Source organism: Brassica napus, chromosome A4, assembly GCF_020379485.1.
Source record: "Brassica napus cultivar Da-Ae chromosome A4, Da-Ae, whole genome shotgun sequence".
In the NCBI taxonomy this organism is placed as follows: domain Eukaryota; kingdom Viridiplantae; phylum Streptophyta; class Magnoliopsida; order Brassicales; family Brassicaceae; genus Brassica; species Brassica napus.
In genome coordinates this window covers 20,856,835-20,879,872 of record NC_063437.1, presented here as the reverse complement: position 1 = coordinate 20,879,872, position 23,038 = coordinate 20,856,835, and the positions used below count along the sequence as shown (strand labels likewise).

Sequence of the window (23,038 nt, the reverse complement as noted above, 5' to 3'; positions counted from 1 at the left end):
TCATGTTTTTACCTGTTTATACTATTCTTCTTGCAATCACAAAGATCATAGAGGGATTTGTGTTTAGTTTCTGCGCCTGCAATCTCTTCGTATCTCGCCTTCGTTTTTAGTCAACACATTTATAGACCCCATCTTGCTCATGGAAAGAGCAAATGATTTCCGAAAATCCTCAAAACTCGCTGAGAACTCCTCAGAGATTTGCTTGGTGTCCTCGTTGTAAAGCAGCTGTTGATCTACTTCGAGAACAGATTTGTTTGCTAGAACCCTGGTGTAGAATGAGCTTGTGAAGCTGTGGTTTGAGCCTGAGTCCGGGTTTAGGTACACTAGCGGATCGGTCTGGCCTTTCTTGGTTCTTGGTGGACATTTATTTGCCATCTCAGAGAGGAAAGTCTTGTTCATAGTGGGGCTTGGTTTACCTGTCTTGTTGAAGTTATAGAGACGGTCAACGATGTAGCTGCAATGTGTTCTCCCCATTGAATGTGATCCTGGTTTATGAGGTTCAATTCAGTTAAACCGGTTCAAACTTAACCAAAACTATAGTAAAAACTCTATAATTAATATTTAATAACTTAATAAAAAGTTGAGTTAAATCGATCAATATTCAAAATCGATAAAATAATAAAATAATATTGTTTAGAAAATTTTGTCTTATTAAAATCATAAATCAATAATTTATATATACATATAAGTACAGACAAAAAATTATATTTATTAATTTTCTATTAACAATGTAATTATATCTATATTTATTAACACTTCAATATATTTCTTCAATATATTTTGATAATATTTAATAAAATTATACCTACAACCACATTTAAATTATATGTAACATATTTTGTGCACAATAAATAATATAATAAAAGTAATATGAAAGTCGACTTTCTAAAATTCATATATATGGCAAAATATAATATTCTTTATTTTATAAAAATGTATATTTTCTTTTTGTAAATTAATAACTCTAAAAATTAATAAAATATCATAACAATATTAAATTATAGAGTTTTTACTGTACCTTAAACAAACTGATTTGTTCTCCTTTATGTACAAACAAACCTTAATTCAATTTGAAACGCAAAGCAACTACTGACCTAGAAGTGTAGCCATGTCAAGAACATTCAAGCCTCTGGATTTGAAGTAAGCCATAGATGCATCCCATGAGATGGACGGTGATGGTAAGTCGACGGTTTGCTTATCAGACGTCAAGCCATCTCTTCTTCCTGTGAACACAGGATAAGATGGTGCACCTGCCTGTAGGAAACCATTTCCCCATACATGTCAGCTAGTCAGTATCCATATGTATATAGATAGAGGTAGAAAGAGAGATTGAAATGGAAGAAGATGTAACCAAATGAACAGCGTCTCGAGCTGCGAGGTTAAGAATGTCAGCACAAGAGACAACACCAGGACATCTTTGTTCCAACACTTTCTTGATTTTGTCTATGATCACGAACGCTCCAAGTCCTCTGTTTTGCGGCGCATTTCTCTCTGAGTTTGGACCTTCTAGAAGAACCGATGCATCGCATCCCTATCATTATATAGTGTCACACATACACACATTAACATATAATGTTTAAACGGTAAAATAAGATAAGTTCAAAGAAAAAAAAACGTACGGTGACAAAGCAATCTGAGTAGAGGAGACGAAGGAGCTTCGGAGCAATGGTTGTATCATTCTTGTAAAGAATCTCAACTTGGTGCCTCACAAAGTTCTCAGCATTCTCGCAAGTGTTATAAACTTTGTAAAAATGCCACGTCAGTTTCTGCATGGACGGCCCCATCACGGCCGCCTCAGCCGTTCCAGGGAAGAGGCTGAGGGTTCCAATCGCCACCACCGCGAGGAAGATCTTCTTCATAACCATATCTCTCTCGGTGAAGCTGTTGAGTGGTATGGAGAAGACAAATAGATGTGATGTTGAGTACTAGTGAGGGGCTTATATATACTAGGGAGTTTGATATATAGATTGCGAAGGTGCCATCTCTGACTAGGATTGAGACAACTTTATTTACTAAATAATATATAAAAATTAATTAAGCAACAAGCTTTGCAAGCATAATAATCGGATCTTTGTTGAGTTTGTGTTAAGTACCGTGCAAGGTAAGTTGCCAGCCCGTAATGTCGTGTACCCATTTAATTTCTGTGCCGACGTTTTGAATATTTGTGGAGAAATAATTTGCATGAAATACTTATGATAAAAAAATGAATTTTTCACATAAAGATAGTCTACGTTTTGATATCTATATATGTACCAAAACATCTCTTTCTATGATATTTATACATATGCGCAAAAATAACAAATGGTATGCCAAAATTACTTAGGATACTAAAAGGCCGGGAAATTATCAGATCGGTTGGGTTAAAACTTTGATTGAGGGTTTAAGAGTTGATGGTTTGTGTATGAAGATTTTATGTGACATGCATGTAAGAAGCAAAGGTCAAAAGAGAAAATAAGAAGACCCTAACACGACTGGAGTTTTGGATTTTTAAAATATGTACTCTTTCTTTTTCTTTTGAAACTTACTCCTATTTTTTTTTTTTTTTTTGAACTGAACTTACTCCTATTTCTTTAAAACTACATAAAATAGTATGTGTGATACCTTAAAATATTAATCAAGTGTGTGTATACTACACATGTATAAATTTTACGTTATGGTCATCAGATAGTGAAGCAACGTGTTATCATGTGATCTTAACTCGGATTGTGCGCGTTGTTTGATTTCCCATGCAGAAATATGAGATCCCATTTCTCGTGTGTTCTTATTTATTATGTAGAATACTGTTTCAAACATGTATATATGATCTTAAAGAAAGGAATATATAAGTGGTGACTAAAAAAAAACAAGGACTGATCATGTTGTCATGTCGATAGGAAATAGCTAGCTTAATGACGATAAAAATGGTGATACATAGATCAAATAAAGAGTATCCGTTTGTCATGTGACCAGACATTAGCCAAATACTTTTCGTTTGAAACTTGACCCCTTTTCTTGTAATTCTGCTATCACAGTACGGTCTGTTTGTCAATGTTCTGTGAAATAAAAACGATTATGATGAAAACTATTCTGATTCAGAGTCATGATATGTAGTATAGTCATCTATAGTTATGGTTTTTCTTTTTACAATCCATTTGTGAATGGACACAATCAATTCATATTTGTTTTCGTTTTTGCAAAAAAAAAAAGAGAAAAAGTGAACATATTTAATGTAATCATTTTACACTCGAACGTGAAAGATATACAATAATACAATACATAATGTTTGTTTCCTTTAAATCTATGTACGCAACACACAATTTGAATTTTTTTTATATGGACTTTACGACCTTTTTCTTATACATATGACTTACACTTTTTTTTGTCAAACCCATATGACTTACACTATCACCGAAAGTTCATTATGAAACGGGGAAACAATAGTGGAACATAATTGTCAAACTTAATTGTACATACATATGCTTTCATCCAAATTAAGTTAATATACTTTTCTTTTATTTATACATAGTGGACTTTTTTTTAAAAAAATATAAATTTTATTTTAATTTAACCTTTCGCAGAGTATCACTTAACATTTTTGATTTTCTTTTGCAGTTCATTGGATTTCTTGAGCATTATTATACTTCATGGCCTTGAAGCATTGGACCACATCTGAACAATTGTTTTTGTATCTGTGTTATTTTTGAGATTTTTTTTAATGTAGTATTTCATATTTCCTTCAAATGGAGTATACTTCATGGCCTTGAAGCATTGGACCACATCTGAACAATTTTTTTTGTATCTGTGTTATTTTTGAGATCTTTTTTAATGTAGTATTTCATATCCTTCAAATGGAGTATCTCCAAAATAGAGTTAAGTGTAATTTACTTCAACAATACTCCATTTTGAAGTAAATAATAGAATAATGACTACTAGATTTTTTTTAGAAATTCTATTTTTTATTCTTGAGTAGGTTTTGTTACCAAAAAAAAAAATCTTAAGTAGGTTTTATAAACAACTTTATAAATTTAGAATGAAAAATGGAATAAGTCCTTAGATACTCTTACTTTAGTAAATGTTAACGTTTCTTCCTGTGGAAAGTTCAACATTTTATTTAGTAAAATAATAATCCTAAATCCTAATGAATTTTTGTAGTTAATCTTGTTTCTCTCCCAAACAGAAACATATGAGACTAGTCTACAAGTAAAATATTGGGTATGAAAATAGTAAAAACGAAGATGAAAGAGTAAAAATTGGTCAAAATTTGGTAAATATAAGAAACTTTAGGATATATAATTGGGCTTAAGCCCAATTAAAAACAGAGAGGTACATGGGCTAGAGGGTAGATCTGGTATTTTATTATATAAGAGTCTAGGGTTCTTGAAATGAGTTCCTTTTAGTCTTTACATCGACGGTGTTCTTGCGGCTTAGCTTTAAACAGCAGATTCTACCATGGTACGTTTCATGTTTTAATGTCTCTGTAGCTTGAAATGTTGGTTCTTGTTTCATTTTAGCTCAGTTAATCGCTTGTTGCTTTGATTAGGATCTAGTAAAACTTGTAGGTTACAGAGAACTTTGATATACTAAAACGTTGTTTTGATGATTATGGTTGTTAAATGTGTGTAGCCTAAGCAAATTCACGAGATTAAGGACTTCCTTCTGACAGCAAGGAGGAAAGATGCTCGATCCGTGAAGATCAAGAGAAGCAAAGACATTGTTAAGTTCAAGGTCAGATGCTCGAAGTACCTCTACACTCTCTGCGTCTTTGACCAAGAGAAAGCCGACAAGCTTAAGCAGTCTCTTCCTCCAGGTTCGTTTATAATCTTTAAACCCTATCGTTCTAGACTACTCGAACTGTGTCACACTTTGAATCATCTGTTACACTACACAAACTTGTCGTACTTTGAATCATTTGTTACACCTAAGTCTAGCTATAGCTTATAACATCTGTTTGGTCTCATACATAGTAATCTAGTAAAATTGAATTACGATGCGTGAGTGGTCAAACAGCTTTTGCTTGCTGTTATGAAGACATCTTGATTTTTATATAGACACGTTTTACATGTTTTGTTGTTGCACGTTTTCAGGTTTGAGTGTGCAAGACCTTTGAAGATGAAGAAGCCTTTGGTGATTGATGAATCTTTGTGCAATTCTATATTTTTCCTCCACTAAGTTTTGTGTCGTTCAGTTATGCCTAGACTTTTTGTGGATTGGTTCAGTTTTTAATACCAGACTAGATTTTGATTATGTTCTCGCTCTGGATTCAAATTTTAAGTTACATAGTCTCTTGTTTAATCATCAAAATCAACATAAACATATTTGCAATATTATTATTCCTTGGAAGTGTTAAATGGGCTGTAGAACAATCTATCAATCAGGCCCAGGCTTCTTTGGATACTTGTTGGCCTTTTGGGCTAGTTTTTTTACCCAGAACAAGCCAGTTATGTTTAATCAAGAAATTCAGAACAATCAAGTTTGTAACTACATTGTACTGATTCCATTAGACCAATCAGATTTAATGGCTTGGTTGAAGGTATGATTTGAAATTGAACCTTATGAGTTGTCAAACAAAATGTATTAAATGTAAAGCCACTTGGTCAATTATATATTAGAAAAATGGGTATGAACGATTCAAATCATGTCCTACGTAAGTGGCTCATTTTCAACAAGATAGACACAAAATCTTACTTGATTTTTTTTCCTTATAAAAGTGATTACTTTGTGTTGTTAATATGGTCTAAATAACAAATAAAAGATTATTCATTTTTAATCTTAAATTGTCTCGTCTCACATTTTTCCTCAAATAGTTGAATGATATGTTTTCCATTAATTAGTTTAGAGGGAATATCGTTGCTGGAAATGTATATGACAACAAAGAACAGAAGATACCGGACATTAGGCCTACCGGACATAAAACAGAATGAAAAAAAAATATACATGCCAAAATCTTGATATTCATACTAATTAGTTTAGAAAGAATATCGTTGCTGGAAATGTATATGACAACAACGAACAAAAGATACCAGACTTTACAAAATGAAAAAAATATAACATACCAAAATCTAGATATTATCTACTTTATGATAACCAATATTTTATAATAAGATAATGCTGCCAACTACTTTCTTAAATTATGACATTTTATAATCGACAGTATATAGTTATATACATATCTAAGATTGAAAAAGTCAGCTAGTTGATAAGAATTTTACCAACAAAAACGAAACTACTTCCATAAAAGTAAAACACTACCACATCCACATGTAAGAAGTAAGAACCCAATAGTATATACATGTGCTAGTAATACCATTCAACCTTCTACCAAAAAAAATAGTAAAACACCATTCAAGGAAACCAGCAAATTATAATATAAAGATTGACCAAATAAAATCTTGTTTTCTTTCTATTTCAGACGTCCATCCAAAATGAAATGTTTATTTTTTTTCCTGCCTTACAAAAGGGAATCTAATCTAGCATAGTAAAACAAAAACAAATTAAATGAGGAAATCGTTACAAAGTAAAAATAATTATAACCAGATATTAATGGAATTAGTATGTGAGAGCATTTATTGTGAGGGGATTTAAGTAGTTGAGCTATTAATTACATAAAAATTAAGACTTAATAAAAGCTGTCTCTACCTCTGACGTCTTTCCTGTCGAAGTCGCAGACTCGTCCTCTTCACAGCTCAGCTCACGCAAGATTATTGCTTCTTCTTTGAAGAAGGGATCACCGATTCATCTCCCTCTCTCTTGTTTCTATCTGAGGAATCTATCAGAGAGAGAGGATGCCGATGATCTCCAAAGCTTCATCTACCTCCAATTCATCGATTCCTTCATGTTCTAAGGTTCATATCTCTCTCTCTCTCTCTCTGTCTCCCTCTCTTTGATTCTGTCAAAAAGATCCGTTTTTTGATGATGGGTTTGTACCAAATTTCATAAAGATCCTCACTTTACTGATCTTATTGATGATCTGAAGCTAGTACTAGGCTTCGTTTTAACAAAAGGATCAGTCTTTATAGCTGAAATAGTCATCTACTAGGTGGAAAGGATCAATCTTTAAGCTTCTGTGTTCTGTTTCTCTGACAATGTGTTTGTCTTTTTAGCAGTTCTATTGTTGTGTATCAGATTGTATAATTGTTGAACAATAGTCATCTACTATCATGTCTAGGTTGAAAGAATCAGTCTTTAAAGCTTCTATGTTCTGTTTTTTTTTGGCAAATGTGTTTGGTCTTTTATTAATTTTTGGCAGTTCTATTGTTTTGTCAGTTCTATTGTTTTATTATCAGATTATATTAATTTTGTTGATTGTATTCATGAACAATAGTCATCTACTATTATATATCTAGGTTGAAAGGATCAATCTTTAAAGCTTCTATGTTCTGTTTTTTAATTTGCTTTGACAAATGTGTTTGGTCTTTTTCTTTTGGAAGTTCTATTTTTTTTTTGGTTATCAGATTATATTAATTTTTTTTTGTTGTATCTATGGAATAGATTGGAGGTCAGCTTTGTGTGTGGCCTAGTTGGAGACATCTCTGCCTCAGGAAAAGCTTATTATACGGTGTTATGTGGTTATTCTCCATGCCCCTCAAAACCCTCCGTGGAGCTAGAAAAACACTTAAGATCACACACTTCTGTAGCATCTCCAACATGCCCTCTTCGTTAAAAATCGAACTGGTTAGTGTACTTTTGCCTTGTCATCATCACTTATGACGTTTCAATCTCTTAATTTTTGTTGGTGGTGTTTTTCAGGTGGCGTGTAGTAAGGACAACTACGCGTATCTTTTGCACGATGAAGACACAGGCACTGTTGGAGTCGTTGATCCTTCTGAGGCTGCTCCTGTTATAGAGGCGTTGAGTAGGAAGAATTGGAACTTGACTTACATTTTGAATACTCATCATCATGATGACCATGTAGGGGGTAATGCTGAACTGAAAGCAAAGTATGGCGCAAAGGTAATGGAGATACTTATCTTCTACTTTGCTAGTTAGATGTATTGTGGCTATTTGTTTGGTTGTTCTTTTCTTGTAATGAACTGTTATGTTTCCCAACAGGTGATTGGCTCAGCTCTGGATAAGGATAGGATTCCTGGGATTGACATACATCTGAATGATGGTGATAAGTGGATGTTTGCTGGACATGAGGTTCGAGTACTTAGCACTCCTGGCAACACACAAGGTTTGTAGCTGCCATATACTTACCTCTACAGCAATAAACTATGAACTGTTCTTAGTAACTTATTTGCCATTCTCAATACTTCACTGTGTAACTACTCTCCTTACTTTTTGTCCTTGTAGTGTCGTAAAACTTTTTACTTTTTTTTTGCCTTATTTAACTGTTCTTTATTCTTTTTTTTTTTTGCCTTATTTAACTGTTCTTTATTCTCAAGCAGGCCATATCAGCTTCTACTTCCCAGGGTCAGCCACAATATTCACAGGAGACTTGTTATATAGCTTATCATGTGGTACCATCTCAGAAGGTACCCCTGAACAGGTAACATTAGTTGAATTTGAGTCCTAAAACCTAATCAGTAAAATTGATTTCAACCTTTGTATATACTTGCACTGTTATGGTTAGTTTCTTGTCACAGAGTTATTTGTAAAACTTAAAGAGTTAAATGTTATGGTGTTAAAGAGAATGATTAGAGTGGTCTAGTAGGCTAATTTCGTCATAATTAGACAGTAATATTCTCTTCTTTTTTTTTTTTTTTTTTTTTTGATATGTCTCAGATGCTTTCATCACTACAAAAGATCGTCTCATTACCAGATGATACAAATATATATTGTGGTCGAGAAAACACAGCAGTAAGTTTTTTCACTTTCTTCTACTCTCTGCGATATGGTGAAGTAAACTATTTACATGATACAGGGCAATCTCAAGTTTGCATTATCGGTAGAACCAAAGAATGAAACTCTTCAGTCTTATGCAACCCGAGTTGCTCATCTTCGAAGCCAGGGACTCCCATCGGTAATACAATCTTACTCTTTGCTCTTTTCTCCTCTCTCTCTAAACCTCTTTCTAGATTTCATTTGTGGTTTGTTGTCTGCAGATTCCAACGACTGTGAAGGTGGAGAAAGAGTGTAACCCATTCCTCAGAACATCAAGCAAAGACATACGCAAATCTTTAAGCATTCCAGAGTCAGCAACTGAAGCGGAAGCACTGCGTCGTATACAGAGAGCAAGAGATCGTTTCTAGAACTTGGTATCTTATCTTATTGTATAGTCGGAAGTCATCAGCAGCTGCAAAGATCAATGTATTCTTACATGTTTTTGGGGCTTTTCAGTTATTATTTGAGTTTGTATTGAAAACAGAAAAAAAGAAAATCTACAGTATTTAGTTGGGATCCAGTTTATAAAATTATGAATTTTCGCCATATATGTATCCATTATTACCCTTCCTAACAACCTTCAACAATTTACTTAAACAGATCTTCAGGGAGTGCTTAACCAGGTGGTGAGCATGGTGTAAATAACAAATCAGGTTAACTATCTTGGTGTAATAACAAATCAAGAGCATAGCTATCATGGTTCTTAAAGGGTTGGTGCTTATCATGGTGTAAATAACAAATAAGAGACTTGCCTCAGATCTTCAGCTAACTATCACGTTGTAATCTATGCACTACAGCACTAATCAATCTTCCTAGTCGGTTCGATAGCTTTAGGAGGAATCTATGCATGAGTCAAAAGATGATTAACAAGCAGTTATTTATTCATAGTGACTCGACAATAATTATCTTTCACTTTATTTAAATCAAATTTTAAAAATTTCTAAAACAGTGCAGTAAAGATAAAACTTAAAACATAATTTTCATATAAAAATATTACAGATCATCATAACATTATTTAAAAACATGTATTGAAAAATAGCCAAGTGCATGAGAGAAAAAAGTTTACATATGTAAAGAAATAGAAGTATGGAAGATGGGTTATATATAAGAAAAAGAAACATTATGTTATAATCTTTATAATCATATATATATTTGGTTTGTTAAAAATGGAATATACTTCGCTCTTTCTTTTCTTAGCAGTTTCATTTGTACTCACCTTTTATTAATTGTTTTGTTTTTGTTTTTATTTTTCTTTCTCATATGTAGCAAAAAGCTATGAGATATGTAACTATGATTTTCGGTGTGGACGTTTACCACATATCTCTATAGCCTTAACGTGTCATTAGTTTTTATTTAATATTCTACAATTCTATACATGTTTTCTTTTTTTTTTTATGGAAGAATTGAGAAATCTTTTTGATATGCACAGCTGCTTATTCATATTTATTTCAAACTCTCTTCACGAAGACGCTTTGTCTACCATGTCCAAGTTTCTACTGTTCAATTGGATTTTACGTTCATTATACAAGAACATGGATAATATCTTGGTTAAGGTATTTAAAACTTTACTTTAGATGGATGTTTTTTTATTGTGACTTGTTTGTTACCTCTTTATTTGATAGAATAGTCAATTTTGTTTTCAATTGATCTCCAATAGTTTCTAGATTTTAGATATTTTTAACTTAAAAATAAAGTATTTTTAAAATAGAGTAAAGTTATCTTCAACGATTCTTATATATCTTACTCCAAAATAAAATTTAAATATATTTTATTTCTATGTTATATTATTAATACTTTTTATTTATGAAATTATGATTTGATTTCATATATTTTATTTTCACAAAATTTGGGCATATTTTTTAGCGGAACAAAGAATTTTGCAAAAACAATGTGGTCAACAACATGATCGAGAAACTCTTTCTCCATCTATCTCATTTGATTAATATTTTATTGACTTTGGTGAATCTTGAAACAATTTACCGGAATAATAAGTCATTACTATTTATAGTTTTAATTTTATGTTAAATTGCTCATATTCAGTTTTAGTATTTGGTTTTTTTTGGCTAATCTTATAAATTATATATGCTTGATGAAACCATAAAATTATAAATAAATAAATTATATGTGTATATACTAAAAAGAAATAAAGATCCTTCTTAATGAAACCTCAGTTCTTTATTATTATTTTTGACTGAATTTTTGTATTAAAATTAAGGTAGCAAGAAGGCCATTTTACAGCCCATTCTAGTTTTTTAAAAACCCATTACAAAAAACAACACAAGTTGAACAAAATAGTAATGAAACCATAAGTGGGTAGAGGCCCTAGTGATGATCCGTGAGTATACTTTGAGCCCAATAGAAGCCTGCGTTAATGAAAATGATGATCGTTGAATCGCAGTCTTTTCGATGTCTGTAAGGAAGGAGTGATATGCTACGTGATGTCACATAATTATAGTACATATGAGATTCTATATTAGATTATTAGGTACAACACAGTCAATAACCACTATCGAACGCAATTTCATAATGGTTCAACCGAAATCTCACCCAACTCTAAGTGAAATACATATATATACATACTAACTTATAATGCCATGATATCTATAAAAACGTAAAACACACTAAATCGATTTTCTTAACTTGCTTTATATATATTGTTATGTCTGAACAAAAGTACATGTACGCTTATGTAACGCTGCCTCATCATGACCAGAGCGAATGGTACTCGCAGAAATGTTACAGGGACGGAAGACGAGTGGTGTTGGCAAGCTACGACTTGAACGGACCAGAGAGCTTCAGTTTCAAAGAGAAGCTTAGGAAGTCGGCTAAAGGAATGAATGAGGCGGCTGAGCAGTGGGTTTCAGAAGTACGGAGAGGTACGACCAAAAGAGGTTTTGCGATTAGAGTTGTAAGACAAAACTTGGCTTCTATTCTTTCTTCCTTCGTAGTGTCCAAAGTATTACGGTCTTGTTTAGGCCATAGAGGTGATTTCGTGAAGTAATTAGTCAAACACTAAAGCAGTTATCTACACAGGTGAATATTTAATTTCATATATATATATACACACATAGTTGTGTGTGTTTCCAGGGAGAGTTTCGTGTGAATACTTTAATATCCCTCATTGAGATTCATGCTTGGAAACTTTGTCAGAGTGATTTAAGGTTTGGATGGTCTTGCAACTTATTTTATGTATGTTTATATGTAATTTAAATCATTTACGGAGTTGGAAATTTGTTACTAAAATTTGGTGCTACACTGATTTTACCAGTTACTGATGATGCTCAAAAAATTTACGTACGTGAATATTTGTATACAAGAATTAGCCACAAAATGAAGAAAACTAATGTCTATTTTTTTATCAAGTCGGAGCTTAATATATAAATGGCATTTTCAAGAAAATGTTTTGAAAAAATGCAAAAATATGAAAAGTTTATCGAGTTCTTTTTTATTAATTTTCTGACATTACTAATGTATAGATATCACGCGACAAGACCGTCGATGAGTTGCGACGGTTTGGTCTGCACCCCCGAAGAAGAGTGTGTAAACGTTTTGAACCCCTCGACGGGACAACTCCAGCGGTTTCATTCCCCTCCCCTCGTGAGCCGCCGCACTAACTCCACGTTTACGAACGGTACGTAATCTTCTATTATGTCATGTTCAAAAGCATAACTGGTCTTGAGATTTATGTATATCGAAACAATTACTGTATATGAATATTGTTTAGGGCATCATGATTTTATACGATAATTTTAGTTGTACGTAACTTTTTTAGTTTTTACAAAAGTTTATAAGACAAATTTTTATTTGAGCTTATGGCATTATGAAAATTTTAAAATGTCAGACAGGCACAATGTTTTAAATAGTTTGAAAGAGTAGATGAACTATATATGTAACACTTAAAATTTGGAAGTCAACGCTAATGTTTCATCTGGAGTTCTAGAGTTTAAATTTTATATACATTTTTATCTACTTGATGGTTACATTATAATTTAAAATTTCAGGAACATGGACGACTTATTTCCCCGGGTATTATGCGATGGGATTCGGTAGAGAAAAGATCAAAGGTCACTACAAAGTAGTGAGGATATCCGGTGATCCTAACTATAGCGACACTCTTGATGTCAGCACTTTGGAAACCACGTCGTTACAAGGTTGATGTGACGTAAATCAGCTTGTGTCAAAGGAACAATCTACTGGTTACGAATTAAGAGTCATGGTGTCAAGGATTCAGTATACTCGATACTAGCCTTGGATCTCCACACGGAAAAGTTCCATTACGTTAAACATCCGCATCTTCCCAAAGGCATCGTGCTTGAAGCACAGATTGTCAACGTTGGTGATCGTCTAGTCATAGCCATGTCCGAAAGGGATTAATCTTTTGGTGGATTGGAGCTAGGGATATGGACTATGGATGCTTCTCAAGAAGAAACATGGAGCAATACTCACTCCATAAGTTTAGGTATCAAGCCATACGTGGAGTCTAGGTCATTTACGCCCTTGAGTGTATCTAACCAAGGGAATGTTGTCTTCTATGACGACAAAAAGAGGTTGTTTAAATATTATCAAGACACAGACCAACTCCGTCCCTTCTCTTCAGACATTTGTGCTATATGTCCTTACCTCGAGAGTTTGGTCCCACTTAAGCTTCAACAAGTCGAGTTCAGCACTAGAGTCACATGCATCCGCATCCGCAGACCAAAGGTATTTTGAAAAAAAAACTTATATTTTGAAACAAGAAAATATCTTTAAAGCAACTTATATATTATGAAAATATGTTTTAGAGCTTGTCAAGTGCATCTCTTAGTTATTTAAAATATTTTATTCGTCTTATTCGTAGGATGAGATTCAATCAAGAAGAGCTGGCGAGTTTCTCCGTAAGGGAATATGTGAGAGAATCTTTCATATGTTTTTAACTACATCATGAACATTTACGTATGGCTTTTGATCATGCGGTTTGTTATTTGTATGTAACATAACAGATGTAGGCGCTTCATTATGGAAGAACAAGTGGATTGCTATGTATTTGATCATGTGTTGCTTCGGCACTCGTGGTGCTGTGTTTCGTGCAGCTATGCTACTACTTGTCTGTTTGATATCTCGTTCTGGTTATTTACTATACATCATCGTGGTATGTTCTCATCTATTGATTGTTGAAACTATATATAAAGAGCATTTGATGAGTATTTGGGATCATTTATCTATGTTTGTTTGAACATTTACAGTTTATAGTTCTGTTGAGGATCTATGCTATCATTATATGTGGGGTAACTTCTTTTCTCTCAACAATCTTGTGAGTTCTTTAATTTCATTGTCCTCTGCTTTGTAACTTTGATACTCCATATCATATGGTATCTCCTTCTTTTGCAGGTTATAATGTGTTCTCTTCTCATATTGAACAGAAGCGAAGCATTACTATATGTTATTCGGTGCCTTTCTAAGTTGATAGAGTTCGATTTTGCTTAAAAGCTAACAGTGTTTGTTGGAAGCTTACATTTCATTTTGTTAACTTTCTCTTGTTTATTATTTATAGATCTTACTTTCTGTGAAATATTTGTGTTCTCATCACAATAACAATTCGTTTCCTATCCATGGACGTTCTCTCTTTAAAAATAAAATAAAGAACCTTCTTGACGAAACATCAGTTCTTTATGCTTCAGTTTATTAAATCTCTATTAAAAAATTCATAACGAAGCAAATAACATACAAGTAAGTCACCATCATCGTATTATACAACAAACCTACATTAATCATGGATAAAAAAAAGATGGTGGAGCTGGGTGACAATTTCTCCTCAAAATTATTCCAAACCCAAAAATATATAAACATTTAATAATTTTCTTGTCGTCAACAATTAGGTAAAGTTTAATCATCAACCAGTACAATCATTTATATATCTTTATGATTGATTTATTAATCAATTTTTCATTTGTTACTATTTGACAAAGTACACATGTAGGCTCATGATATGATACATGATGTCACATAACTATAGTAAATTCTATATTAGGTACAACATAGTCAACAACCACTATCGAATGCAATTTCATATTGGTTCAACCGCAATCTCACCCAACTCTACGTCTAGTACATATATATACATGCTAACATATAGTACTAGGACACAACTTAAAACACACTAAGTCGATTTTTACTTTACATATAATTATGTCGGAACAAACGTACATGTACGCCTACGTAACGCTGCCTCATCATGACCAGAGCGAATGGTACTCACAGAAATGTTACAGGGACGGAAGACGGGTGGTGTTGGCAAGCTATGACTTGAAGGGACCAGGGAGATTCAGTTTCAAAGAGAAGCTTAGGAAGTCGGCTAAAGGAATGAACGAGGCGGCTGAGCAGTGGGTTTCAGAAGTACGGAGAGGTACGACCAAAAGACGTTTTGCGATCAGAGTTTTAAGGACAAAACTTGGCTTCTATTCTTTCTTCCTTCGTAGTGTCGGATGTATTACGTCTTGTTTAGGCCATAGAGATGTTTTCGTGAAGTAATTAAACAAACCCTAAAGCATTTATCTACACAGGTAAGTATTTAATTTCATATATATACACAGTGTGTGTTTTCAAAGGAGAGTTTCGTGTGTATACTTCAGTATTTAACTTGGAAACTTTGTGAGTGATTTACGGTTTGGATGGTCTTGCAACTTATTGTATGTATGTATATATGTAATCAAAACCATTTATGGAGTTGAGAATTATAGCTAAATTTTTGTGCTACACTGATTTTACTAGTTAATTGTGTCCAATAGAATTAAACATTTTTAGAACTATTATAGCTAAATTTTTTGTACTACACTGATTTCTGTTATCAACAAAAGTCAAACAAGAATGATAAATTTAGTCTCAGTGCAGTCGACATCACTACGTCCACTTTTATACAATGTTAATTTTGCCTCAAAACAAAATTGATTCACACCTAAGTTCACGGCGTCAGTCATATCTCTTCTTCTGTTGTTTTCAATAACCTGCGAAAGTCTATCTCTTCCGATCACGTCGAAAGTCTAACCACACAATGATTTTGTAACGATGTACTTCAATTACTAATCCGTTACTAATAATTATATGTTTCTTTAATTCTCATTTTCACACTAATTTTCCAAATATTACCATAGATTATGCAAATGATTTCATTGAACATAAATATACAACTTCTCTCAACTCACACGCAAAAAATAAAATTACTTAAGTAGAAAGTGTAGATAAATAAATTTTCAAAAAATGTTCACCATATTTGTATCCAGACAAAGAATAAAATGAAAACAAAATCAAACAAAATTACCAATGAAATCTAACAAGAACAATTGTGTGTTTACGCATAACAAACCATATGATCATCTAAAATAATGAAATCAACCAATTGGAAGCAGAAGGTTTAAGAAATTGCAGAAAACAACTTGGAAATACATGTGATACATCTTTTACAAAATAAAATAAAATACATGTGATACATGAAATGATAGGAAATCACGAGAGCGAATTATGAAGTAGCTGGATAATAGGTGACAGGTGATGATGATCACTTTGGGAGGATAATAGGAAAAGAGAACAAAATATTGGTGCAACAGAATACGATAAAGGAAAAATAGAAAATGGGTTCAAACTAAAAAGGGTCCAAACAAACAATTGTAATACACCACAAATATGATTTAACTTTATCCAAAGAGGAAAAAAACTCATTGTACACCATTAGAATATAAAACAAATGTTTTTCAAAATAAAAGATATCAAACTAAAAGAAGGGCAAAATGATTGAAAAAGAGATAGGTAATATATTGAGCACACACATACAAATCAAAAGAATCGTACAAAAACTGATAACACCGAATTAAAATGCCAATGAAAACCAAAAATCAACTAAACCCAAAAAACTACAAACAAAGCCTGCGGGGTAATAATGAGAAGGAACCTCCGTAATCAGTTACATAATAAGCAACCATAGAGGTAGGGATGAGCAAGATAATGGAACATGTACCATAAGGTTACAACTAAGCAGCCGAACAAAAGTACAGTATAGTGTAGAGTCTAGAAACTAAATCAGTAACAGCCAGATATACATCTAAATATGTTTTGGAGTTTACAAAACATTATGATTAAACACACACAAGATAATTGGTTTTAAATGGGCACATCCTCTCTTTTTCCCATTACAAAGGGGAATCACCTCAATTCCCATAGATTATAAAACAAAAAAAAAATGGAGAAGTGGAGAACGCCTCTTACAAACGAGGAAGACCAACAACAAGAGCACACAGAAAAGCACAAGAAAAAAAGCGAACAAGTTCTCTTATTGAGAAAATATAACAATAACATAACGAAACGAGAACCAATACCAACAGACTACCTCCGGTTAATTTTGATGTGTCTACTTGTTTTTTTTTCATCCACCACTTGTGTGTCGTCGTCCTTAATCCCTCGATAGTGAATGAACTCATCAAAATGTAACCAACTATAAGGACAACTATATGCAGTGTTTTTAAAACCGAACCGATCTGATGGTTAGACCGGTTCAACCATGAACTGGTTACATAATCGGATTGGATCTAATCATGAACCGTTCACATAACCGGATTAGATCTCATATTTATTAAATCGATAAAAACTATTAAAACTATTAAAAATCTATAAACTATCTGTATAAACATAAAACTAGTGTATATTTATATTGTCTTATGTTTTAAATTTGTTTTTAATTTAATTATATATCATATTTAGTAACATTACTTTTAAAATTTTAAAATAAAAGTATATTAAACTAGATTATTTGATCCGATCGAACTATATTGAACCATGACCCAAAAAATTATTCGGTTCAGTTTTTGGTACAGTTTTAAAAACGCTAGTTTAGTGCTTCGATAGGGTAGGATAATCGTTTCTAATGAGCTGCTAATTGTTCTTTACTTACCTAAGTATAGTATCTGGGGCCCAAATAGTGCTTATATTGGGCTGGGTAAACATCCAAAAGTCCGTATTTTATGATTTTCTTTGAATGCTAGGGTTTTTGCATCTTGCCCCTGTCTTATATATAAAAACCTTTCTCTATCTCCCACTTCTGTCAACTTAAGCTAGTTTTGTTTTTTTTTGCTTGTTAGATCTATGCGTTTGTGTATATGTTTTATTTGAATGGTGTGAAAGAAAGATGGGCTCCATTTTTAAACGAGTCAACAGCAGACGTCACTTTAATGGCGACCTGACTGCCGCTTGGAGCCTAAATAAAATTTCTAGAGGAAGACCCATGAAAACTATTTTTGCCATGTTTTCATGATTCAATACTCTTGGATACATTTATATTACAATATTGTTGAGTTTTGTTTGGTTGGGGATGAATGTGTTTTGGATGGCATTAAGTCATACACGGGTGCTTGTTGCTTTTTTAATAAGAAACAGCAGATCTACCCTTTGCATGGTGCCTATATCATATAAGCTTCTCATCACGATTGGAGGCAGTCTTTGATCTGATGTCTTCTCATGGCTTCCTCTAAATTTAAATCAGCTACAAGCCTTCTTTGTTTATTTTAAGATTTAGGACTGAAGACATGTTTTGGATTTATTTCGTATTCCGGTTCAAATTCTCAAGCTATGAAGGTCTTGAACTATCATGATTAATCAAGTATTGTTAACAATATCAACCATAAGGGACACCAACATTTGGGATACGAACATTTTTTCTATCATGAGGGTTTATGCACAATCACTTGAATCAGAAACATAATGCAGAGAACAAACGGCCTTTGTCGATGCTTGTTATAAGTGTACGATCTTGATCATGACTTATAGTGAGGGCGGGGCTTGATCCTATGCTTGTGAGACATTTGAATGGGGCCTCCACTTTTGTGAGCCCCCTTTAAAAAAATATATTTTAAAATAGAAAAATGATAAAAAAAAACAGATTTTAAAATTATAATTATATAAAAATATTTATAATGGACTAAAATTTTCTTTTTAAATTTTAAGTAAACAAAAAATATTTTATCTTAAAAATAATTTTAACTTATTTATATTTCAAAAAAATATCTTTAAAAAATTTTGTTTTGGATAGGGCCCCAAAATTTCAGGTCTGCTTATAGTGATTGAAATAGAACAAAAGCTTTCCCTTGGTACAGACATCTTAGTGTAATCTCACAAGGTGTTTAAGCAAGCGTTGAACTTCGATTCACTCTTTTAGATTTCTTCTTCCATGTCAGAGGTTGCTGTTGATCCTGTTTCAGTGGTTGTCTCAGTCAAAGGATCCATTATATGCTGTGAGGCAGCAATCTACCAAATCTGAGCTCGGTACGAGTTCATCTGCGCAACCAAACAAGACAGTTGATCAAACATACCACTCTGTTTTACACTGCACCAACTGGTTCAGAAATACATGAATAACTAATACCATGACGGTCTAATTGTCAATCCCACCGCTGAATATTTAGTCTAAAGTTTCCCGTACATCTATACAAAATTTCAGTCAGATCACCACCTGAATGAACCTTACACGTTCTCTTGAATTTGCTGTAACAGAGTAGTATCTCTGTTTCTTCAAATTTGGATGATTCCGGACCAACTTTGAAGGTGATTTGCTAATTAGTTATAACTCCTATTTGTCATCTGATTGATCGTATGAGTTTTCTGCAATGTGATCTTTCCATAGATAAATTTATTTGGATCCAATTCCATTTGATCTGACCGGAAAACCCCTCCAAATTAGCCTACATACAAACTGATATTTCTGAGTTTAAATTGCAGATTTTACAGAGGTTTCTTGTCCAATAAGGTAAGTCAACAGAATGCTTATCCGAAGGAAATAGGGTTCGGACTTACTTTTGTTAGAATCCTGGGTAGATGGTGGTTAAGTGTATACCTCAGGATTACCAAACCAACTCCTCCTAAAGTGTCGGAAAGCCTTCAAAGTTGTCTCTTCCCCTTTGTTGTACTTCCCTTATTCTTCTTGTTCTCCTAGGGGATGATAGGATCTCATCCAACAAGCAAGTTTATGATATGCTAAGACTTAGACCCATCAGTTTTCTCCTCTAGACACATTGAACAACACGTCAATTATACCAAGAAACATGACCAGATATGTATCAGAACATAACAGAGATAAGACAAAATGGTGGACCTGAGTACGTGACATTGTATCTTCCCTCCGTTGGACGCTGGGTTCCAAGTTTTTGCAATCATGTTCCTATAGATATACATAGTTGAATGTTATGGAGTTGTTTAAGACAATGAGTAGAGTGCTTAGTATGCTAATTTCATCATGATTACACTGAAGGAAACTTGTTGTGCTAAGTTATACTCCCTTTTTTTTTACTATGTATCAGATGCTTTTTTGACTATGTATCAGATGCCTCATTTTGACTAGGAGGAGGCCCTTACTAGTATACTAAAATAGATTAAAAATTGATCTTCAATAGTTTACTCTATATTTTATTCTATAAATAATATTCTCTTTCTATTTATATGACCAATACTTTTTATTTATAAAATCTACGATTTAATCTCATAGATTTTGTTTTTCACAAAATCAGTGCATATTTTCAAGTAGAACAAACAAGAATTTTACAAAAAAAAAGATGTAGTCAACAACATGACCAAGAAGCTCTTTCTCCATCTATCATTTGGACAATATTTTTAATGATTCTGGTAAATATGAAAGCAATTTACTGGAATATTAAGTCACTACTACCTATGGTTTTAATTTTTATGTTTTGTTCGTTATTTTCAACTTTGCCTTTAGCTAATCTTATAAAATCATGTATATTTCAAGTGTTTTATTTTTTAATCAATTTTTTTACTTCAAATTTGATTAATAAATTAAATGTCATATCTCTTTTGGTGAATATCAACATAGATTTGATCCTCGTAGTACCTTTAATTTTTCGTTGCAAATTGCTAGTTGTTCCTCAAACAATATTTTAATATCTTGGTGAATATGGAAGTAATTTAACGGAACATTAAGTCACTACTATATCTGGTTTAAATTTTATGTTATGTTGCTTATTTTTAACTTAAATACTTGTTATCTTTGGCTAATCTTATAACATTATATATGCTTCAGTTGTTCTAGTTTTATTCAATTTTTTACTTCATATTTGATTAATAAATTATATGTCATGTCTCTTTTGGTGAATTTCAAAATAGATTTGATCCTATTAGTATCTCTTGTTTCTTTGTTGGCAATTGCTAGTTGTTTCTCTGACAATATTTTAACGATCTCGGTAAATATGAAAGAAATTGAATAGAATATTAAGTCACTACCATCCTTAGTTTTAATTTTATGTTATGTTCCTTATTTTCAATATTAATACATGTTTTCTTTGGCTAATCTTATAAAATTATATATATTTCAAGTGTTTTAATTTTTATCAATATTTTTACTTCAAATTTGATTAATAAATTATATGTCATATTTTTCTTTGGGATGGTTACTATTTAAGAAAACCGAAATGAGATAAATAAAACGACATCGTTTGGGATGGTTACTATTTAAGGCCCACGACAGGAGGCTCAATATAACCTGAATGTGATGTGAATTGGAGTTAAAAATGCAAAATATTTATTTCTCTTATAATCTCACTCCACCCCCCCCCTCTCTCTGGAGCAATACAACAAACCAAACATAGCTTGAAAGTTACAGAGACTATATAATGTGTTATGTGAAATGTATACATATATCTGTAATTAGAACTTGGAATGGAACTATTGCCAAACTCTTTGGGGGCAGTTAGGTTGTAATAACTCTCTCCAACCTCTTGTGTGAACCTTAGAACTTGTACAATAGAAGCAACATAATCTTGTGAAATTTGTACACTTTTTTAATTAAATGCCAAGAGACAACAATATATTTTTCTCTGGAAATGTTTGTGGAGAAAACAATGAATGTAATGTGGACCGATTTGGTGCAGGACAAGAGACCAGAAGCATTGAACATGTCCAAGTTCGAGAATGAGAGCCACTTTTCACTCTGATTCTATACATGTATGCTTGTTAATTTGATTCTATCAGAGTAACAATATGAATCATTTTTCTTGTAAACAGGGGTGTTCTTGGTACTAATCTTTCATTAAAAGAATATTTTTATTTATTTGATCTTTTATTAATGCATTACAACAAATTTTCCTAGCAAAATCTTCCCTAGGTCATTAAGCATTGAGCATTACATAACTCATACAACAAATGTGTGTTTACAAGCAGGTCAGTCTCAAAAAGCTGAAACATAACAGCATATAAAGAGATATCACTCCTGCATCAGTTGTCTTGTTCATCCTCTTCTTTGATCCATCAAGCTTTGATTGATTCAAGTCCAAATCTTCATTTTCTCAAGTGCATAATCTCACAGTGCATGCCACAGCTTGTGCCCAGAACTTCAACCTTGCTTTGACATCATCAGGATTATCCCCTATTTTCAACGCATTTTATATAATCAAAAAATCTGAAAATGCAACAAAAAATGTTATACTAAAACATTTCAAAAATAGGGCTTACCAGGACTAGAGATCTTCCAGCTAGCTATAGGACTAACGTGAGACTCAAGCATCATCGGCGTTTTCTTCTCAGGGGAATGATCTTGATCCATAAACTTCTGACTCATCGAGTAACAAAGCTCAAGAGCTGGTAAAGTATTACAAAGCTCAGGAATCTCCTCGTAGTTAAACCCAAAGCCTAGATCTACACAGCCTTTAAGCTCCTCGAGATCATCGTCCGTTAAACTCTTGGTCCTCTTCAAATCATCTACAACGTAACCTTCAAGCAACACATTGCTCTTCTTCTTCTCTAGCTTCTTGGTCTTTTTCATCGACTCACCACCAAACCCATTGTCTATCTCTTCCTCGGATACACTGTACGAGCTGGTGCTCGAGACGTCTGAGTCTGAATCAACGTCTGCCTCGTATGAGGAACAGCGAGAGAGAAAGTCTGAGTCGCACATTGTGATTGTGAAACTCTGTTTTTATTCGCTGGAGAGAGAGAGAGAAGAGAGAAAGTGAAGATAGGAAGAGGGTGAAGAGGTGCTTATAAAGCTATCAACGTGAGACGATTATTTATTGTCTCTTTCGTAATCATCATGTTGTTACTAATCCATGTATGTGATTATTACATGATGATGATCATCATCGTTATTACCATGAACGTGTAAGCCGAAGTTGGGCCGGAAAACTGGGGCCTACCATGTGCGTGTTAGAATCTAGATCAACGAATAGTCATCTCAGAGCACCTTTTGGCCAATTATTCCCACCGTTTTTCA

The 23,038-nt window shown here is 33.0% G+C and overlaps 7 protein-coding genes and 1 pseudogene across 7 annotated transcripts; 6 read left to right on the top strand and 2 right to left on the bottom strand.

Moving 5' to 3' along the window:
- Window positions 1-30: 30 nt before the first annotated feature.
- LOC106395614 (probable peroxidase 26) lies at window positions 31-1,932 on the bottom strand. The gene is made up of 4 exons (XM_013836018.3): window positions 1,620-1,932; window positions 1,352-1,531; window positions 1,095-1,254; window positions 31-485 (listed from the first exon to the last, which is right to left on the bottom strand). The coding sequence occupies exons 1-4, from the start codon at window positions 1,863-1,865 to the stop codon at window positions 64-66; spliced, it is 1,008 nt and encodes a 335-aa protein (XP_013691472.2). The 5' UTR covers window positions 1,866-1,932; the 3' UTR covers window positions 31-63.
- Window positions 1,933-4,293: 2,361 nt separating this feature from the next.
- Window positions 4,294-5,223, top strand: LOC125608372 (60S ribosomal protein L38-like). Its single transcript, XM_048778767.1, has 3 exons — window positions 4,294-4,431; window positions 4,603-4,786; window positions 5,064-5,223. Exons 1-3 carry the CDS (start codon window positions 4,429-4,431, stop codon window positions 5,084-5,086), a joined length of 210 nt encoding a protein of 69 aa, XP_048634724.1. The 5' UTR covers window positions 4,294-4,428; the 3' UTR covers window positions 5,087-5,223.
- A 1,341-nt stretch (window positions 5,224-6,564) lies between these two features.
- Window positions 6,565-9,348, top strand: LOC125608371 (hydroxyacylglutathione hydrolase 1, mitochondrial). Its single transcript, XM_048778766.1, has 8 exons — window positions 6,565-6,821; window positions 7,468-7,650; window positions 7,726-7,929; window positions 8,029-8,152; window positions 8,367-8,467; window positions 8,704-8,778; window positions 8,843-8,941; window positions 9,024-9,348. The coding sequence occupies exons 1-8, from the start codon at window positions 6,762-6,764 to the stop codon at window positions 9,168-9,170; spliced, it is 993 nt and encodes a 330-aa protein (XP_048634723.1). The 5' UTR covers window positions 6,565-6,761; the 3' UTR covers window positions 9,171-9,348.
- A 2,113-nt stretch (window positions 9,349-11,461) lies between these two features.
- On the top strand, window positions 11,462-11,803 carry LOC125608370 (annotated as a pseudogene).
- A 497-nt stretch (window positions 11,804-12,300) lies between these two features.
- On the top strand, window positions 12,301-13,176 carry LOC106394198 (F-box/LRR-repeat protein At2g43260). The gene is made up of 3 exons (XM_048778243.1): window positions 12,301-12,433; window positions 12,804-12,953; window positions 13,034-13,176. Exons 1-3 carry the CDS (start codon window positions 12,301-12,303, stop codon window positions 13,174-13,176), a joined length of 426 nt encoding a protein of 141 aa, XP_048634200.1.
- Window positions 13,177-13,209: 33 nt separating this feature from the next.
- Window positions 13,210-14,216, top strand: LOC125608244. The gene is made up of 3 exons (XM_048778242.1): window positions 13,210-13,503; window positions 13,640-13,688; window positions 13,782-14,216. Exons 1-3 carry the CDS (start codon window positions 13,210-13,212, stop codon window positions 14,012-14,014), a joined length of 576 nt encoding a protein of 191 aa, XP_048634199.1. The 3' UTR covers window positions 14,015-14,216.
- Window positions 14,217-14,620: 404 nt separating this feature from the next.
- BNAC04G48900D lies at window positions 14,621-16,181 on the top strand. The gene has a single exon (XM_013836195.3). It carries the CDS (start codon window positions 14,968-14,970, stop codon window positions 15,307-15,309), a length of 342 nt encoding a protein of 113 aa, XP_013691649.2. The 5' UTR covers window positions 14,621-14,967; the 3' UTR covers window positions 15,310-16,181.
- Window positions 16,182-21,854: 5,673 nt separating this feature from the next.
- Window positions 21,855-22,805, bottom strand: LOC106365184. The gene is made up of 2 exons (XM_013804632.3): window positions 22,282-22,805; window positions 21,855-22,195 (listed from the first exon to the last, which is right to left on the bottom strand). Exons 1-2 carry the CDS (start codon window positions 22,721-22,723, stop codon window positions 22,116-22,118), a joined length of 522 nt encoding a protein of 173 aa, XP_013660086.2. The 5' UTR covers window positions 22,724-22,805; the 3' UTR covers window positions 21,855-22,115.
- Window positions 22,806-23,038: the final 233 nt, after the last annotated feature.

Coding starts and splice junctions, on each gene's coding strand:
- LOC106395614 (XM_013836018.3), bottom strand. CDS start 1,865: ATGGTTATGAAGAAGATCTTCCTCGCGGTGGTGGCGATTGGAACCCTC. Junction 1,255..1,351: donor CTCGAGACGCTGTTCATTTG/GTTACATCTTCT, acceptor GGTTTCCTACAG/GCAGGTGCACCATCTTATCC. Junction 486..1,094: donor TGACATGGCTACACTTCTAG/GTCAGTAGTTGC, acceptor CTCATAAACCAG/GATCACATTCAATGGGGAGA.
- LOC125608372 (XM_048778767.1), top strand. Junction 4,787..5,063: donor TAAGCAGTCTCTTCCTCCAG/GTTCGTTTATAA, acceptor GCACGTTTTCAG/GTTTGAGTGTGCAAGACCTT.
- LOC125608371 (XM_048778766.1), top strand. CDS start 6,762: ATGCCGATGATCTCCAAAGCTTCATCTACCTCCAATTCATCGATTCCT. Junction 8,153..8,366: donor CACTCCTGGCAACACACAAG/GTTTGTAGCTGC, acceptor ATTCTCAAGCAG/GCCATATCAGCTTCTACTTC. Junction 8,942..9,023: donor GAAGCCAGGGACTCCCATCG/GTAATACAATCT, acceptor TGTTGTCTGCAG/ATTCCAACGACTGTGAAGGT.
- LOC106394198 (XM_048778243.1), top strand. CDS start 12,301: ATGAGTTGCGACGGTTTGGTCTGCACCCCCGAAGAAGAGTGTGTAAAC. Junction 12,434..12,803: donor TAACTCCACGTTTACGAACG/GTACGTAATCTT, acceptor TTAAAATTTCAG/GAACATGGACGACTTATTTC. Junction 12,954..13,033: donor GGAAACCACGTCGTTACAAG/GTTGATGTGACG, acceptor TCAAGGATTCAG/TATACTCGATACTAGCCTTG.
- LOC125608244 (XM_048778242.1), top strand. CDS start 13,210: ATGGATGCTTCTCAAGAAGAAACATGGAGCAATACTCACTCCATAAGT. Junction 13,504..13,639: donor TCCGCATCCGCAGACCAAAG/GTATTTTGAAAA, acceptor TCTTATTCGTAG/GATGAGATTCAATCAAGAAG. Junction 13,689..13,781: donor GTTTCTCCGTAAGGGAATAT/GTGAGAGAATCT, acceptor GTAACATAACAG/ATGTAGGCGCTTCATTATGG.
- BNAC04G48900D (XM_013836195.3), top strand. CDS start 14,968: ATGTCGGAACAAACGTACATGTACGCCTACGTAACGCTGCCTCATCAT.
- LOC106365184 (XM_013804632.3), bottom strand. CDS start 22,723: ATGTGCGACTCAGACTTTCTCTCTCGCTGTTCCTCATACGAGGCAGAC. Junction 22,196..22,281: donor CTGGAAGATCTCTAGTCCTG/GTAAGCCCTATT, acceptor CGTTGAAAATAG/GGGATAATCCTGATGATGTC.